At 52.0% G+C, this 18,573-nt stretch overlaps 1 protein-coding gene across 16 annotated transcripts in view; it reads left to right on the top strand.

The window, feature by feature from the left end:
- LOC116862732 (band 4.1-like protein 1) overlaps positions 1-18,573 on the top strand; it is a 119,298-nt gene that overhangs the window by 75,892 nt on the left and 24,833 nt on the right. For 8 of the 16 annotated variants that reach the window (XM_032850129.1, XM_032850128.1, XM_032850126.1 and 5 more), the window contains 9 exons: positions 1,169-1,387; positions 3,515-3,602; positions 4,712-4,864; positions 6,134-6,231; positions 6,494-6,669; positions 9,308-9,456; positions 10,363-10,398; positions 12,677-12,859; positions 15,926-16,030. In XM_032850129.1, coding sequence (XP_032706020.1) covers positions 1,169-1,387; positions 3,515-3,602; positions 4,712-4,864; positions 6,134-6,231; positions 6,494-6,669; positions 9,308-9,456; positions 10,363-10,398; positions 12,677-12,859; positions 15,926-16,030 — 1,207 coding nt within the window. The remainder of the gene's footprint in view (positions 1-1,168; positions 1,388-3,514; positions 3,603-4,711; positions 4,865-6,133; positions 6,232-6,493; positions 6,670-9,307; positions 9,457-10,362; positions 10,399-12,676; positions 12,860-15,925; positions 16,031-18,573) is intronic. The other 8 variants (XM_032850131.1, XM_032850137.1, XM_032850133.1 and 5 more) reach the window with 3 other exon arrangements.

The following is an 18,573-nucleotide window of genomic DNA, read 5'->3' as shown; positions in this document are numbered from 1 at the left end:
ATTTTTAGACTTGAACGAATTGCCCTTAAGCCCACACCGGGTGTCTGTGATGTTCCAGCTGCTACTGATTCTGAGCCTACGCCTTGGCCCCAAGCACGCACTGAGGCCACATGTACTTTTTGCCAGAACTTCATGTCATGGAGCAGTAAAGATTATACCGAGTAAAAGGCACTTAAAAGGAAAAGAAATAGGCAATTGGGAACAATGGTGAAACATGGCAAAATGCAAGGAGGCATAATTGGCTGAGAATGAGCTGAAACTTTTTTTTTTAATGCAGTAACTGAAAAAGCAACAAAAATGGTTTAAAATGGAATGGGTCTAAAAATTGTAAAATCATCCAAGTGTGCATAAAGTTATAAAAAATCATATCCTTGTGGTTGGAGAGGTTTCTTTTAAAGCAGTTTGTTTTTAGACAATTCACTTAGAGCTGGGGGCAAAATTAAAAAGTTTTGAGAGAATGTTAGTGACCAGGTTTGTCCTAGCTGTGGAATGTGGTACCGGAGTTGAAATGAATGAAGTCAGGTTGTTTGTGCTGATGTGGGAAGGGCACTAGGCAAGTAACTGGGTGTGGAAAGAACAAGCTGGAGAGTCAGATGTACTCTTTGATCCCATGTCCCTGTTTAAAGCACCCATGAATCAAAACACATGCATTTCTATATGTCCATGGAGGAAAAAGGTCTGGAACGCCACCTGGATAATAGGGGTGACCTCTGGGAGAGGGGACTAGGGCTGAGAATGGACATCGAGAGGAAATTTAGAATTACCTCTAATGTTTACATTTGTTCCACAATAAGAATATAATTCTTATGTATGATTAAAAATACATGACATTAAAAAAAAAAAGGTCAACCAGCAAAGCAGTCCTACTTAGCTTGAAAATGAGATAGAAATTTCAAAGGTTCCCACAGCAGAAAAAAATCCCTCTAGGTTAGAAATGAACAAATGTTAGAAATTAACAAAACGCTGAAAGGCATGTGACAAGGGACAAAACTGTCTTCTAGGGCACACCCAAATTATCAACACCTGAAATCCTGGCGTCTAGGAGCGTTCCTATTCTACTGAGCTGAGTGTTGGTGGTTTGGTTCTGATGGACGGGTGCGTGACGGTGCTGGGGGCCTCTAGGGTGGGAGTGGGGCCTGTGCCCATGGCCACTGTCCCCTATCTCCAGATACTACCTGTGCCTGCAGCTGCGGGCAGACATCATCACGGGCCGGCTGCCCTGCTCCTTCGTAACACATGCTCTGCTGGGCTCCTACGCCGTGCAGGCTGAGCTGGGCGACTACGACGCCGAGGAGCATGTGGGCAACTATGTCAGCGAGCTCCGCTTCGCCCCCAACCAGACCCGGGAGCTGGAGGAGAGGATCATGGAGCTGCACAAGACGTACAGGTGAGGGGCCTCCCCTGGCTTCTCCGCCATTGGCTGGGGCCCAGGTGCTGGGCTGGAAGTCTCCCACCTGGCTCTGCCCCTGATTGCAGGTGCTTCTGAGAGCCAGTCATCTCATCCCACTGGGTCTCTCTCAGATGGGAATGGTAGTCACTAGCTGTCTCGGTCTTGGTATAAAACTCAAAAGTTTGCCCTCTGATGCCGGGCTGCCTGGGTTCACATTCTTGTCTCTGCCACTTTCTAACCAGGGCATCTGGGCGGGTCATTTCGTTTCCTCATCGGTTCTCCGTGGGCGCTAATAGAAGGTGCCTTGGCGCTGTTGGGGGCCATGTGGCACGTGGGACAGAGACATATTTATCATTGCTTTGTGATCTTAGGAGTTGAAGAGTTGATTGTGCAACAGAAAGCTCTTTATTCCCGAAGTTAGAAGATGAGTAACCTGATGGGTCATCGTCGGGCTGGCTATTTAACTTATCAGCTCCATTTTTCACTGGCATATGTACCGATTTAGATCATCCTTCTGTCTTAACTGTTGGTATTGGGGGAAGGAGAATTCATTGCGCAAGGTGTCTGGCATCCCCAGGCTCCAGGCAGTAGATGCCCCTAACACCCTGTCAGGCATTGTAACCACAAAAATGCCCCCTACCCCATTCCCAAATGCTGCTGTGAGGTTGATACCATCCCTGGACCCGGGGTGGGGGGGCTCCCCTGGAACTAAATGGTCTCTGGGATCCCTTCAAGTGCTTTGGATTCTGAGTCAGGGCCATTATGGGAACACAATGTGACCAGTGACGTACAGTGTGTCGTAAACTGTAAAGTGCTGAGCCTGTGGGAGGGTGGGTGGTGACATTATCTCATTGCTCATGAGGATGGGAGGCCTGAGGAGGGTTGTGTCTGGAGATGAGGACAAGGGCCAGATGTGGAGGGATTATGTACAGGGGTGAGAGCCTGCTGGGGTGTGACAGAACGCTGGGTCCCAAGGGGCAAGTGTGTCTCTCAGAGACTTGCACGCCGACTCGGGTTAGCAGTGGCTGCTGTCATACTGTGGTGAGAAGGACACTGAAACCGTTTGGCTGGTCAGCAGTGTCGGCCGGGGCTCGGGAATAGGGAGCAATGGCCTGCCTGCCGTCTGTCATTCTTGCCATGGGTAGCAAGATGTGGGAGGGATTTGCAAGGGTCCTAAGAACTCAGAGAAAGAAACCCGTGTGTGGGTGGAGAAAGGCTGGTGGCCATCCCTTAGCTTGCTCAGCTCTTTTGACTGAAAGCACATGGACACCTAGTGTCCAGGCATCTCCCACGGCCGCTTGGGGAGGCGGGCAGAGCAGGGGACCCCAAGGCCCAGGGGATATGACCCAGATGGAAGGGAAGAGGTTGGGAAGGAGCACACACTCTCGAGCCAGGTCATCTGGATTCAAGTCCCGACTCTTGCTCCGTAATAGTTGTGTGGCCAGAGGCGAGTGATTCAGCCTCTCCATGCTGGTGGGAACGATGACAACACCAGCTGTGCGGAGCTGTGACGAGGACTCTGTGAGGTCATGCACGCCAAGTGTCTGGAACAGTGACCAGCACGCCGTGCTCACTGAAGGTTCTCTGTGGCTAAATGGAAAATGTATAGTTCCCCTGCTGCCAAAGCAAAGAAGGAAACTGATGAATTGCGTAGCTCTCTTGTCAGACAGGAGAATGCGCAACAGCTCCTTGGGGGGGATTAAGTGGTTTCGGATATAAAATTCTGAGAAAAATGTCTTCCTTGGGTGATCCTTTCGGAGCCTCTGGGTGATTGTAATGAACCATGGCTTCCACAGCGCCTTCACAGCCACAGGGAAGCAGAATCGATGACTCATGTTGAGCTCTGCGGCAGAACGAAGCAGAAATTCCAACTCCCAGCTCATCCCTTGAATACTGCCCGGAGGAGACAAGACTGGACCCGAGCTTTGGCACCAGGAGGGGGTTGGGTGACTGGAAGCAAGGGCTGACAGCAGAGGGGAAGGACTGCGAGCAGTTTAGCCATATGCCCACTCCAGAGCGTTTGCCTTCCTAGAATCCCAGGTTCTGATTGTGGCCGCCTTTAGCCAGTGGTACTTAGGCCTGGGCCTTTTCCGTGGCTGCTTATGATCGTGTTCTTTCCTTTAGGGGCATGACTCCAGGAGAAGCAGAAATCCACTTCTTAGAGAACGCCAAGAAGCTCTCCATGTATGGAGTAGACCTACACCATGCCAAGGTACTCCTGGGCCCCGGCGTCTCCCTGGCCTCTGGGGAGGGGGGGGCGGTGGTCATGTCCCTCGTGCTTCAGAGGGCTTGGTGCGCCAGACCCTGTGTTCCCTCCAGCCCGAAGCCTTTCATATTCTTGTTTCTCATTCCTCAGAGTTCCTTAACACTTTATCTTCTCATGATCTTTATAATGTTTCTATATTCACTGTATTAAGAACCTGTTTGTACCACCACTAGATTGGGAGCATCATGAGAGAGAGACATAGGCTTTATTTATTTTTTGTTTACCATGATCTGACTTTATTTATTTATTTATCTATTTATTGATTTTGTAAACCAAGTTTTTTTACATTTCAATTCAATTAACATATAGTGTATTATTAGTTTCAGAGATAGAGATCAGTGGTTCATCAGTCTTATATAACGCCCAGTGCTCATCACATCACATGCCCTCCTTAATGTCCCTTACCCAGTGTCCCCATCCCCTCACGCCCCTCCCCTCCAGCAACCCTCAGTCTGTCTCCTGTGATTAAGGGTCTCTTCTGGTTTGTCTCCCTCTCTGGTTTCATCCTGTTTTATTTTTCCGTCCCTTCTCCTCCTCTGTTTTGTTTCTTCAGTTCCACATGTGAGTGAGATCATCTGGTACCTGTCTTTCTCTGACTGACTTATTTCACTTAATTGGCTTATTCAGAATCATAACGTCCAGTTCCATCCACATCATTGCAAATGACAAGATTTCATGTTTTCTCATGGCCAAGTAGCATTCCATTGTGTATATAAATACCACATCTTCTTTATCCATTCATCAAGACAAAGGTTTCAGTTTATGTCTGTGTCCTTAGCACACAGCCCGTGGCCTAGCACCACACAGGCGCCACTAAGTGTTTGTCGGTGAATCAGTGATTGACAGAATGATCAGATGGGGGCCTGGGTGAATGGCTGACAGAATGAATGAATGAACGAATGATGCCTGTGTGAGATTGGTGGGGGTCTTCCCCAACACACGGGCTCTGACCCTGATCCTGAGGGCTGATCCAAAAGCAGAGCTCAGGGAGGGATTCGGGGTGCATGGCAGGCGTGGCCCTCAGACCTGCCATTTGATGATGTCTTCCCATGCAGGACTCCGAGGGCATCGACATCATGTTAGGGGTCTGTGCCAACGGCCTGCTCATCTACCGGGACCGGCTCAGAATCAACCGCTTCGCCTGGCCCAAGATTCTCAAGATCTCCTATAAGAGAAGTAACTTCTATATCAAGATCCGGCCTGGGGAGGTGAGCCTGCCTTGGGAACCCCTCCTTCTCACTGGAATTGTCTAGAACGGACAGGATCCTGACCGCTGAGCCTGGGTATTTTCCTACTTAGGCTCCATGGAGAGGGTTGCTAGGGTACTGGGTAAGGGGAGAGTACTCCTCTTTCTGGGGCTCTCTACATAGACTTCATGCCTTAGCTGTGGGCCTACACACATGCACTGCACATACAACATACACAGACACACACATGGAAGCACACCTAGGAGGATAACCACATATGTTCAGGTTACACAGATCAGCGATTACCTGTCCACTCATGTCCGTTATCTGCTTACATGCAGTATCCAAGTACGTACACATACCAAAACACACGACCGCACATGGCAGACATGTATGTCCAGCCTCCACATCTCACCCATCAGAAGGTCCATTGGTTTGTACCTCTAGAGGAAACGCAAACCCATCTGCTTCTGTCTTCCTCCACTGCCCCAGCCACCAACGCCACCATCTGTCACCTGCCTCTCTCCGAGGTGCCTCTCCTGGGTCCCCCTGCCTCCATTGTCATATCAGGCCATTTTTCTCGTAACTGCTAAGGAGAGCTTCAAAGTCCCTTCCATCAGATCATGTCTGATGGAATCAGATCACTATCCCCCACTCCCACTCCTGCCTTAGACCTTTCAAGAACTCTCTGGCTCGTGGGCTACCGTCCAGACCCCGCATGTGGCCATCTGCCTCTCCCACAGATCTCTGTTCCATGCCCACTGTGCTTCAGGCCTCCGGCCTTCTGACTTCCCAGGATGAGCCAAGCTCTTTCCTGCCTCCGGCTTTTGCTTTTGAGGTTTCCTCTACCTGAAATTGTCTTCCCTGCCTTCTCATATAGCTGGCTCCTTCCCCATCCTTCAGATGTCTGCTCAGAGATCACCTGTTTAGAGAGCATCCCCTGATCACCCTTTCTAAGACAGATCCTGACCCCCGTACCTGCCCAGGCATTCTCTGTTCGTTCCCTTCAGGCCCCCTTATCAGTGTCCGAAATGATCTTGTTTACTAATTTATTATCAGAGCACCCCTTCTCCGTCCCTGAGAATCTTCCGTGTTGGTCACCATGGTGCTCTGCTGCTTAGCACCGAACCTGTTGCCAAGTAAGGGCTCAGTCCACTTTATTGAAGAAATAAATGAATAAATGAATAAAACAGCCTGAAATCACACATGCCCGAGAAGAGTTCAGAAAAGATGGACCAGCGGCGAGAGAGCCCCGGCCTTGCTTCTAACCCGCTCTCCTTCGTTTTGCAGTATGAGCAGTTTGAGAGCACAATTGGCTTTAAGCTCCCAAACCACCGGTCAGCCAAGAGACTGTGGAAGGTCTGCATAGAGCATCACACGTTCTTCCGGTGAGCCTGCCCCTGCGGTGGGGCCCTGGGGTGGGTCCTTGGGGGCCGGGCAGAGGCCATGCGTATACATGGATGCTCCGTGACAGGGAAGCCGGAGAAGGAGCTAGGAGGGAGGGACTCCGGGAAATCCCCCCTTGCCAAGTTTCTCCTTTTGTGGGTCACTTTGAGTTGTAGCTGGTGGGACAGTGGGCTAAAAGGCCAGCTGTGGTCCAGCCTTGGGCCTGGCAGCCCAGGTCTAATTCCCCTCCTCCCTCCACTGCAGGCTGGTGTCGCCCGAGCCCCCGCCCAAGGGTTTCCTGGTGATGGGCTCCAAGTTCCGATATAGTGGGAGGACTCAGGCACAGACCCGCCAGGCCAGCGCCCTCATTGACCGGCCTGCACCCTTCTTCGAGCGTTCCTCCAGCAAACGGTACACCATGTCCCGCAGTCTTGATGGAGGTACGCCCCAGACTGGAGGTGGATAAGGGGGGCGTTTAGTGGGAAGAGGGGGCATGCCAGCTTCCGTGGGATGAACGGAGAAAGTGGTGGACAGCTCACTGGTTGATTTGCACCAGGCCCGGTGGCCCAGGAGCACTGTTGGCCCCAGGCGGCCCGTGGCAGTCTCGCCCAGTCTATGGCATCTCTCCCACTAGAACGTGACATTGCCACTCTCTGGACACCTGCAACTTCCCTGAGTTGTGGCCTCTTGGGGTCCCAGGTTCAGCCAAATGGGTTTCTGGGCCCTCTCCTTTTGATGCTTAGTGAGTCACAGATTGTCATCATACCAGGAGAATGGTATATGGTCACTACAGTTTGGAGCAGGTAAGGCCTTTCTCACCAGAGGCTGAGGGTTTGTTGTTCCTGGTCATTCTTTTGGTTCCAGTGAACTGATTGACATCCAGCCACATGCTGTTCTCCATGGCCCTCATCTCTGTTGAGCTGACAGGTACCCTTAATATCAACGAGAACTGGCCCTACATTGTCCTGTAGCAAGCCAACCAGGGCTTCTCAAAACATAGTCACGGGTGAGCTGGTTAAACCTGAAGATTCCCAGGCCTTGGCCCAGACCTGCCTTGGCACTCAGGGCCCAGGACCCTCCCCTGGGCTGTGCACCCCGGAGTTTGTAGGAGAGGTTCAGAAGCCACATGGGCAGTAGGGAGATTCCGTTAGGCACATGTGAGTTCAAATCCCAGCCTTTATACTCACAAGCTGCTCTGCAGACCAGGAAGTTGTCCTTAAATATCCACACGTGAACGGAGGGGAGGTCTCAAGTAGCTAAACTTTCCCTGTACCTGTTTCTTCTTCTGCAAATAATGCTGACTTTGCTGTGTTACAGAGAGAACTAGGCATGATAACACCTAACACCCCAAAAAAGTTCCTGGCACATAGAAGGACCTTAACAAATTATACCTAATTATAGTTTATGATTATTCTTGGGTTTGTAGAGGGTAGCTTAAGGTAAGAGGTGGGGACTTACATGGGGGAACAGTGGATACTCCCAGAACACATGGGGGCAGGCCTCCAGGCAAGTTAGTTCTGCCCAACAAATATTTTCTGAGTATTGGAATACATTTCCTTTGAGGAGCTCATAGAATGGTAGGTTTGTAAGCATTTAAGGTGATTCAAGCGATGGGAGAAGTATGTGCAGAATACAGAGCAGCCATGAGGAGAGAGAGATTAATTCTGTCTAGGAGGGCAGAAGGGGCTTTGCAGAGAAGGTGACAACTGGGCAGGGTTTTGAAGGATATGTAGGAGTTTTCCAGGTGGTCAGGAGAGTCTGAAGCTTTCCCTGCAGTATGAAGGTGAAACCTGTCCCAGGATTCTTTGACTATGTTCAGAGAACATGCGGTTTTGCAAAGGTTCATTTGAGGCTGAGGAAGCTCCTTTTCTTCTTAAGTGGGCACAAGGCAGAGCTAAGATTTGTGCGAAGGGAAAGTACAGGCTCTCTATTCTCCCCTGCAGCTTCCCTTACTCTTCCAGGGCCTAAATGAAGCCCAGATTGTGCAGGGTCACAAGGATTCGTCTAGAGCTCATGAGGCTCGTCCAGGGAGGACCAGAAGTCTGGACTCTAAGCCAGGAGACCTGGGTCTTTGTCTTAAGTCACTGAAAGGTCATCAGCGGGACCTTTCCTCTCTCAGAGTCTCATATTATCCTTTGTAAAATGAGGATAAGGATTCCCATTCTAGCCATCAACACAAAGGATCATGTGGATCAAATGAAATAATGTGCAGAAAAGGGAACTTTGCCAAGTGAATATATATGAATAGATAGGTTAATTATTCTCTTCTAATCTAGGCCAAACCCAAGGATAATCTGTGTTCTGGTCATTTGAATTCAGTGTTTTCCAGCCATTTTTTTTCCCCACCAAGACATAATCCATGGGCATAGTCTGGGTTATGCCCAGTGCCTAGTGTAAAGCGCATCATTCCATCCCTTCTTTCCTATTCAGAGAACTACTTTGGAATGCCAGTAGGTGAGAAGGAGTCCCCTTGAATTTCCCCTGATTTATAAATATTGCAGGAGTCCCCTTGAACTTCCCCTGATTTATAAAGACGCTAAATTATTTGCAAATCTCAGAACTTTAGCTTTCACTGCTACATAATGGTCAAGCAAGTGTCCATCACAACCATCATGACAAAAACCTCACCATTTGTGGACCAGCACTGATTGAATTGGCTCACTCTGTGCCAGTCTCTCTTCTAAGTATTTATATACATGGAGCTTATTCATTCCTCCCCCAGCTGCCTAAAGTAGGTATTGTTTATAGATGAGGAAACTGAGGCCCAGAGAGGTTGTGTAACTTACCAAAGGTCACACAGCCCAGAAGCGGTGGATTTGAGGTTTGAACTTGGGCTTTGGTGCTGTAGAAGTCAGGAGGGGATCTGGGGCTGTAGAAGTCAGGAGGGGATCTGGGACTGGGAGGTAACTGCGTGACCTGGACAAGGCTTCCTCCCCTCTCTGTGTGCTGGCTCCTGATCCCCGATGTGTCGAGGATGCCCCACTTCAGCCATGGTTGGGCGGGTGGCAAGCCTGGCTCCTTGTCTGTCCCCCTGGGAGAGGTCTTACTCAGCTACCCGGCCATCTCTGTTCATTTTAGCGGAGTTCTCCCGCCCAGCCTCGGTCAGCGAGAATCACGATACGGGACCTGACGGTGACAAGCAGGAGGAAGATGGCGAGTCTGGGGGCAGGCGGTCAGAGGCTGAGGAGGGAGAGGTCAGGACCCCCACCAAGATCAAGGAGCTAAAGGTAGGAGGCTGGCTTTCTCAGACCCTCTGACCTGGGATTAGGAGGATAATTCTGGGTCTAGCCTCGGCCTTGGCCTTGAGGTATTTCCAGCGGTGGGAGAGCACCCTTGTTCCAGGCTGCACCACAGGAAGGGCCTTGCCCAATACATCAACAGCCCCTCATGGTGGGTGGTAGGCGTGCTGCTCTCCCTGCACTCTTGCCCTCTTTTTGTCCTGCTTCCCCACGGGGACACTTTGACCCCTAGAGGACTCCAGTGTCCTCTTGCCCACTCTTAATTTGTCCCTTTGACTGTGATCTGGGTCTGCACGGACCCCTTCCTCCCCAGAGCATGACCGGGTGTCCCTGTGGGCCCTCACAAGGATGAGGTTCAGGTGTGTCCCCTCCTGCTGCCTCATGCATTCCCCACATACCTGTACACACACTCACGTGGGGACACGTGGTTTCACTAGCATGCATTTGCTCACAGTTGTAGACCCCTCTTACAGGAGGGGTCGTGTACCCAGATGTGCACGCAGTGGGCACACACACGGGCGGGGGCACATACAGGTGTAGCATGTTCCCATCGGGCAGTTGCCGCTTGGAGCACAGGCTCCTGAACACACAGGCTGACAGTGGAGGCATGAGTACCCAGAGCCCTCATGTCCCCTCTACTGAGTGTGACTGTCCACTTTGCCCACGGTCCCCCAGCCCCCTTCTTCACCTCCATGGGCTCTGTCCCTGCCTCCCACCCTGCCCTTTCTGTCTACCTCACTGCCCTACGGGTGGTCACCAGCTTCCCTGGCCTCTGCTCCCTGGGAGAGAGCCCTTTGGGCTACCTGCTGCACCGTACCGGGCCAGCGCGGTGCCTCTAATCCATTTGTTCTACTGACCTTGCTGGTTCCTTCTCCTCCTCCCGCATCTCGCTAGCTGGAGCAGGAAACCACGCCGAGACACAAGCAGGAGGTACTGCATGGGACCTGTCACCACTTACCCAGCCATTCACATCCCTAGCTCATTTGTCACCATCCCATAGTCCATCCCAGGCCCATATTCTGCACCATCTCAGCTTCAGCTTTGCCTCTGCTCCTTCTCCCCAAGGCCCCTCCCTTCCCCTGCCCCCCTCCCCAACCACCCTGACTCCCCCCACCCATATCTACATAGCTCCCCCTCAGACCCCACCCCCTGGCCAGCTGGTTCCCCTGCCCTCTTCCCCCTCCCTCCCTCTAACCAGCTTCCCACTCTGCTTCTTCCCACCACCCCATGCTTCCTTCCCATCCCACCAGTGTCCATCAGCTCTTCCAGGCCATTCCGTGCTTTTGTTGGTCTCATCTCCCCTGCCCCCCCCAAACCCTTCCTTAGACTCACTCATCTCTTCCCCACGTCACCGTTTGGTCATGCCTCCACTCATCTGTGTCCTCCCTGACCTCACCCCAAGCTTCTTTTTGTATCTCCTGGCAACCGATGTGGGAGTGGGCGTGCTGGGTGGGGGGCAGGGAGGAAGCTCCGAATGCTTCTGCCTCTTCTCAAGCTCCAGCTGTCCCTCCTTCTGGGTGGGGCCTGCTGCTCCAGCAGGGAGAGCCTCTTCTTTCCTCCTCCCTCGCCTCTTCCTCCTCTTCCTGGTGGCTTCTCTCCGCTTACTTCTCAGTATTAACAACTTCTTCCCTTTCGCACAGTCCCCAGCTCTTTCTCTGCACCTTCGCTGCCAGAGACGCTGGTCTCTTGGACCTGAGGGAAAAGACCAAGGGCTGGGACCTAAGGGCTTGGCCTTGGTGTCACGTGAGCTGGGTTTCAGCCTGACCCTTTGAGGGTCGTGGGTGAGCCCCCTTGGGCCCCAGCCCCCCATCTGCACAGCAAGGCATTTGGACTAGGTTTCCCCAAAGCCCTTAACCCTAATCAAGGATCCCAGGGTTCCACTGCTCTCTCTCACCTCCGAGAACACTGCGAGTGCCCAGAGGCCGCGTGACAGGGTCAGGCTAGAAGGTCATAAGCCATATCTTGGGTCCGTTACAGCTCAAACCTACCCCCTTGTGCAAACTTGTTCCGTCCGACTTCTCCAACCTTGTTGTAAGGTCGTCCTGCTCAGGAGGGGACATGGGAAGTACAGACAGGTGTCTGGAGGGAAAGCAAGGCTTCGGTGGCATCAGTCTCCTCCCCAAGGTAACTCACACGTTCATGGTGGATCTGCGGGTGCCAGAGATAAGCCAGGGGAAGATTTCAGCCTTTCCAAGAGCAAGCTTGTCTTCTGGGCACTTCTTCGAGTCTGCCGATTTGACTTTATAACAAACGGAGATGGTCCACTTCTTGTCCTGAGTTGAGTTGCTGGGACCCCAACAGCCTTGCAGATAAAGGCGCTTGAGCCAACAGCCCGCAGAAGCAGGCTGCTCCTCACCTGACCTGGAGGAGGTCACTCTGTCCTGCTGCATTGGCTTGAGCTCGGACTTGGCAGTTTAATGGGGGAGGTGCCCCTGACTCCCGCTATCCCGGGCTCAGCTCTGGGATTTACCTCTCTCCTTCCAGGTCTCCATTTCTCCTGCCCTCCTAAATGCCCTGCGGCACCCCTGCCTCTGGCCACAGCTCACTCTGTTTCCCCATGAGGAGTTGGTATCACAAGGGGTCCACAGGACCCTGGGTGATTAGGAAAGGTAGTAGCTCACCATAGATGGTGCTGAAAACCGTCTTTTCCTGGCTGCTGGGTGGGAGCAGGGCTCATTTTTCTGGGGATCCCTGGCTTTAGGAGTATCTGAGAAGCTCACCTCTCGGGCTGACAGGGGCCTAGACTGGGGATCCTGGAAGTCAGGGAGTGGGCCACAGCAGCCCAGCGAACAGGGTGGGCCAGTTCTCCCTGTGCCTTGGTTGTAACCAGAAGGAAGTCACCTCCATGCCCAGTTGAGATGGGATACACAGCACCAGAGGGGACTCAGCTGATTTTAGGGGATTTGGGTTACCTTGGGGGTTCTGAGGCCGGAAGCTAGGCAAGGGGGAAAGAAAAGGTGATGCTTGCCCGGAAACCTCCTCTTCTTAATCCTAATTGCTTCTCGTTCCTCTGTCTAACCTTAAGTGCTTTGAGCACCTGTTGGGGCTTAATCATCTCTGCACTGCTTGGCTCCTGGGGTGCAGTGAGGGTGAGAAGGACTCACGGACGGGAATCACTTCGCTGATGTAGGGCAGCGATGGCCACGCTTACCATCCCCTGCTCAGAGCTGTTCCTCTAACACACACTGCCCTCTCCATCCACCCCTAGTTCCTAGACAAGCCAGAGGATGTCTTGCTCAAGCACCAGGCCAGCATCAACGAGCTCAAACGGACCCTGAAGGAGCCCAACAGCAAGCTGGTCCACCGGGACCGAGACTGGGAGCGGGAGCGCAGGCTGCCCTCCTCGCCCGCCTCCCCCTCCCCCAAGGGCACCCCTGAGAAAGTCAACGAGGTAGGTCTCACCCTGAACCCCTCAACAAGGGCTTCAGGTAAAGAGGGTCGGGAAGGTTGCTCTGTACTCCAGCTTACACTCCTCCTCCCACCTGTATGCCTCCCCCAGTTGCTGCATGAGGGGATGATGGGGTGGGGTGGGGTGGAGGGCTAGAAAAGCAGGTTCTGTTGATTAGACAGGCCCCAAGTCTGACCAACAGAATCAGAATATTTGGAGCTAGAGCCCTGGGATCAGCATTTTGAACAAATGCCCCCAGACGATTCTCGTGCACCCTAAACTTTGGGAATCCCAGCTGTTGTATCCAGTAACCAGATCCTTTAGTGCCTGTTGTGAAAACACAGATGGTGGGATATGTGTGTGTGAGAGGGGGTGGTTCCCTGCTGGAAGAATCCTCAGAGCCCACTAGAGGAGAACAGATCCTCCAAGAAAATCAGACCTGCACCTCTTGCTTCAGAAAAGGATCCCACACCCACCTGCCTTTCGGAGTGGAAAGCATGGGGTGTTTTCTCAAATGCAAGAGAGATAAAGATAGGATCATGAGAATTCCTGTATTTATAATTCCAAGCTATTATTTTTAGCAGTGCTAAATCTTGGCAAGTATTTACCCCCATTTATACTTCGGTGTTTTCTCTCTAGCACTGCTGCTTACTTGTCTCAAACCCAACTGATCTAGACTTTCACCACCTGGGTTTGAATTCTGGCACTGATTCCTGCTAGCTGGGTGACTCTGAGCTTATTACTGAATTTCTCTGAGCGTCCATTAGGCAGAGATAATAGAAGTACTGACCTTGTGGGAATGTTGTGAGGACCCAGGGAGATCAAACACAGAGGAGCTGGTAGAGGGCCTAGATGCTCAACAGGGGTTTAATGGTTCATTTTGAGAGTCCTGGGACTCACAAAGAAGGGTTATTTCAAATCCAAACCACTTTTTTCTTTTGTAAAGATTTTATTTATTTATTTATTAAAGAGAGAGAGAGAGAGAACATGAGTGAGGGCAGGAGCAAAGGGAGAGGGACAAACAGACTCCACGCTGAGCAGGGAGCTTGACACGGAGCTTGATCCCACAATCTTGAGATCATGACCTGAGCCAAAATCATGAGTCAGATGCTCAACCGACTGAGCCATCCCTATGCCCCCCAGAACACCTTTTAAAGTTGGAAGGACCCTCAGAACCTACTTGGTTTGAGCTCATCACTTTACAGATGGGGCACTGAGGCCCAGAATGGGAATATACTTGTTCAGTGTCAGCTGGTAGAAGAGGGGCCAAAACCTGCTTTCCTTGTATCCTGGCCATTGTATTTGCTGTTACATCACAGCTGCTGGGAGCAAGACCAAATCATGGGAAGACCAGGATAGAGTCAACTGTGTACGTACTGCCCTCGGAATGCTTTGAAATTTGGTGATGCCGTCCTGATCTAATAAGTGAACATTTGATTGATGCCGGATAACAGGGCCTCACGGGGGGAGGCTGCTGTGTTAGTTTCACTGGCTGGTGATTCACAAAATCACCAGGGATTCTTTGAGAGTCTTTAAGTCCAATGCTGGAAGGAGGGCCAACCTGCTTCTGTTGAGGGCCTCTGGGGTCACCCCTGGCACTCTGGACTGGGCCATGGGGGCCAGTCCTCTCCTCTTGGGTACGGGCCCCACTCCTCCTGCCTTGGGAGTCTTAACCAGAGTGGCCTGGTTGGGGCTGAGGAGGGATGCAGAGGCTTTTGAAACGGTGGGACTCCTGTAGAGAAGGGCAGGATGAGCCCTGGGGAGCTGGTCTGGGACGCTTCCGGTGCCTCCGAGGAGCCTGGCTTGGGAGTATGCCCCACCTGCTGGTCATAGCTGGAACTGCTAGAAGATGGGTCTTATTCAAAGGTGGGGTCTGTTTCAACACTTGCCCCTCACTGTTACCCCCAAGAGGTATAGTCCACTGCTGGAAAGAATTCTGGTTCAGGAGCTCACCTTGGAGCTATGGGCCATTTGACTGGTTACGGGCCCCACTGGCATTTAGAGGCCCTTGAAGATTTGGGAGATGGGGAGAAGCTGTAGACAAAGACTGGACTGGCTTCTTAGATGAGTGATATCACCTCTCTGAGCCTCGCTGCTAGTCAGCCTGTCTAAAGGGAGACCAGAATTGCCATTGCATAGGATTGCTGGGGAGGCTGAGTGAAATGATGGGTATAAAAGCACTTTATAAACCAGAAAGTGCTGTACAGTCATGGGGCATTGCTGATGGTGACTGGAATCCCCGATTGGGCTAGAAGGGGGCTCTCCTGCGGGGATGTGTCATCAGAGGTACTAGTGGCTTTCTCTTACATTGTTGGGCCTCATCTGAGCCAAGGGGAAAACAGTAGGAACTTAAATCAAAATAAGGACTCCGAAATTTTTTGTTGTTGTTTTAAAGGTTTTACTTATTTGAGAGCGAGAGCAAGAATGCATGAGCAGGGGGAAGGGCAGAGGGAGAAACAGACACCCTGCTGAGCCGGGAGCCCAACGTGGGGCTCAATCCTAGGGCCCCAGGATCATGACCTGAACTGAAGGCAGACGCCTAACCAACTGATCCACCCAGGTGCCCAGGACTCCAAACTTTCCAGGAAAGTTCCCATTTGCCAAACCCGGGTTTTCATTTCAAAGATGCCTTTTTGAGGGGCTAAGAGCCCAATTGCAGGATTGAACCATTGCCTAAACCAAAAATACCCAGGGCAGACTTGGAATCAGAGTCTGAATGGTATGGCTCCTCGGCCTCCTGATTGAGAGCCTCTTGAACGAAAGTGGTGTGTTTCTGCGCCCTCTTGAGCGAGGGCAGGGAGAGAAGGGTCCGCACGGTGCTGGCTGGCAGCTGACCGTGGGCCTCCCTCCCTTAAGGGGCCACAAGGGGCAACTCTTCTCTCTCTTGTCCCACTGGCTTCTTTCTGACCTAAGCCACAAACTCCAAGGGTGTGGGATTTACAAAGCTGGGCTATTTACGGGCTCTGTGTGTGTGTCTCTCCTGCTCCTCTCTCTCCCTTTCTTCCTTTCTCTGTCTCTCCTTCCCTTCCTCCCTCTTCCCTTCCCTCCGGCCTCGGGCCTCCCCTGCAGTCCCGGAGGACCCAGGACACCTCTCCACAGGACTTGGCACCTGAGCCTGGGACGGCCACAGGCTGGGAAGTGTTCACTCAGAAAAGCCTCGCAGCGTCTCCTGAGGTTACTGTCAGCACTTCCCCACCCACACACAGCGACCCTAATGGTCTCAAAGAGATCCCCTTCTCTGGGGTGAAGGGGGGGTGGACCAGGCTCTGCCATGCAGGTCGAGCAATGGGTAGCCCTTGTATCCCCATGCTGTGACAAATGACTGTCCCCATGCCAGGGATCCATAAAGGGCCGGCCCCTCCCTCATCCATTGTTTCTCAGGAATCAGAACTGAGATCATATTCTAGAAAGACAGGACATTATGAGTCTGGCTCTGGCTTCAAAGGGGAGGCTGGAATGATCTTCTCTTGGGCCCTCCTGACTTTAGAGGCAGGTTCTAACATCTAAGCTTGAGATCAGGGGTCATCGCACCTAAATGCCTTTTCCCCTGGGGTCTTTTCTCTGTTTAGATGCCTGGGTGAGGTCTAACAGTGGCTCTGTAGGGAACGGTCCTACATTCATCCTTCACCTTTGTCTTCTCCAAACTCCTCTTGACAGGCAGGCAAAAGTGGGCATCTTGCTCTAAGGAGCTTCCTTGGGGTTGAAGAGATGCTGGTCAGGCCAGCGTTCTAACGAGGAAGGCATTACTTCTGCACCCTGGACAGCAGCCAGAAGAGGGCTCTTGGGACTTGCTGTGTCCTGCTTGGCCTAGAATCTAGGCCCAGGGATGGAGGGCTGCATCTCCCTCTGTGCCGACAGCTCAGGGGCTGTCATGATTAGACAGTGCTGACAGACCATCTGGGTGGAACTTCCTTCTCCCTGAGATCTGAACCTCCGTGTTATGCATAGTATGTATGAGGACATCTCCCTTTTTTAATTCCCATGGAAAAATTTTCTAGCTGCTGAAAATGTGCCAAAACCATAAAAGAGACATGAGTCAGTGACATAAGTGGTAAGACAGAAATCACAGGTCTACTCAATTTTTCCTCAATGTAAAAATCAACCATCAGCCCTCTCTCTTGAGATGAGTTGGACAGGAGTCAGTAGCCTCCCAGGGTTAGGGAAATAGTGAGACCCCAGAGCACAGAGATGCTCCTAGAGCAAAGGACAGTTGCGCAGACTCATTGTGGTGGGGAGGGGCAGCGATAGGAGGCAACAAGCGCCCTTCTTCCTCATCCCTGCAAATTGTCCTTCCAGCGCCTCCCACAGAGGGCGCTCTTGTGGTTCTTCACAAGGAACCAATTTGGCTTCAGTCCCTACTGGGAAGTTTTCATATTGAATTAAAATCTGCCCTTCTGAAGTACCTGTCCGTGGGCCTCGCTGTGCCCGCTGCTGCCCAGAGATCCGCCGGGCATCCTCCCGCCTGGCATCCTCCTCCAGAGTTCAGCACCTCCCCTCCCCCTGAACATTGCTTTCTTCAAAAGATGCTTTTCCCAGGGTGTGGTTTCTAGAGGGCTCCTTGTCCTGCCTCCCCTCTTCGGGGTGTCTTCTGTAAAGAACAGGGCCCAGAATGTGACCCAGAGCCCCAGGTGGTGACTGAATAGTCCAGAATCCGCAGAATCGGCTGGCTGGAGACTTTCTGCTTTTGGAGGCTCGCGTGTGGACAGAACTGGTCTGCGTCCTCCTCCAGCTTTCTCTCCTTGCTGCAGTACCTCCTGCTGATGGCAGGGGGCGCTCTGCGCAGGTTGTGAAGGTCCTCGGGCTCAGGGGACTGAAGCAGGGCTAGCAGATATCATCCCATCTCCCATCCTGGAAAGGGGGTCAGGACGGCTTTCAGACCAGCCAGCCCCAGGGGCAGGTGCAGCCCCCCCGCCAGGGCCTTGGTGCCAGTGGAGGTTTTCTCTCTTTTGTTCAGTCTTCTTTTCTCTTCAGGATTTTCACTTGTTAAAAGCAGAGCATCTTCTTCCCTTACCGCACACTCTGTGATCTGTGCAATGGTGATTGCTCTGCGAACCTCAGTTTCCCCTTTGGAAATAAGGACAATAGTACCTGCTTCACAGGTTGCCATTTGGATTACATTTAATCACCTTAGACAAAGGGCTGGCATTGTCTGGCACAAATTAACTAAATAGAAGTACATGTTTCCTTTTTTCTTCCTGTGGAGTCTGTCTTTCTATACTGGACTAGTTCCCACCCCACTCAGCTTACCTTCTAAGCTACTAGTTTTTAGTTAGACTTGGGGCAAGCATATTCCAGAAGGGGTCTCCTTGACCATCTTTGGCCATCATTGCCAGACTCCTGACATCAGGACAAGTGGAGACGGGAGCCTCTGAGGGCCCCTGCTTCGCCAGTAGAAGAGAAAAGAGACGTGGCTTCTACAGGCTCTCGAGGCACTTCTCTCTGGGAGGGCTCAATGGTGTTGTCCTGAGGCTTAGCAGCCTGAAGTAAAATACCAGAAAACCTATGCCTGGGCTTTCCTCTTATCTCTCTTGCCTGTTGGCAGGATTCTTTCAGTGAGGTTTGATTCCCTGAAAACCATAGAGATTTTGCTAACATGGATTGAGGGAGTGGAGGTAAGAGAGTTTATAGTGCTCCCTGAACCTTCCCAATCCTTCACATCTTATGGGATCTGACAGACGCCTCTCCAAGTCATAATCGGTGTCAGAGCGCAGGTATTC

This window comes from Lontra canadensis, unplaced genomic scaffold (assembly GCF_010015895.1).
Source record: "Lontra canadensis isolate GAN:19392208 unplaced genomic scaffold, GSC_riverotter_1.0 scaffold313, whole genome shotgun sequence".
NCBI lineage: Eukaryota > Metazoa > Chordata > Mammalia > Carnivora > Mustelidae > Lontra > Lontra canadensis.
The sequence above is the reverse complement of the archived record's forward strand: the minus strand, read 5'-3'. Positions and strand labels throughout refer to the sequence as shown.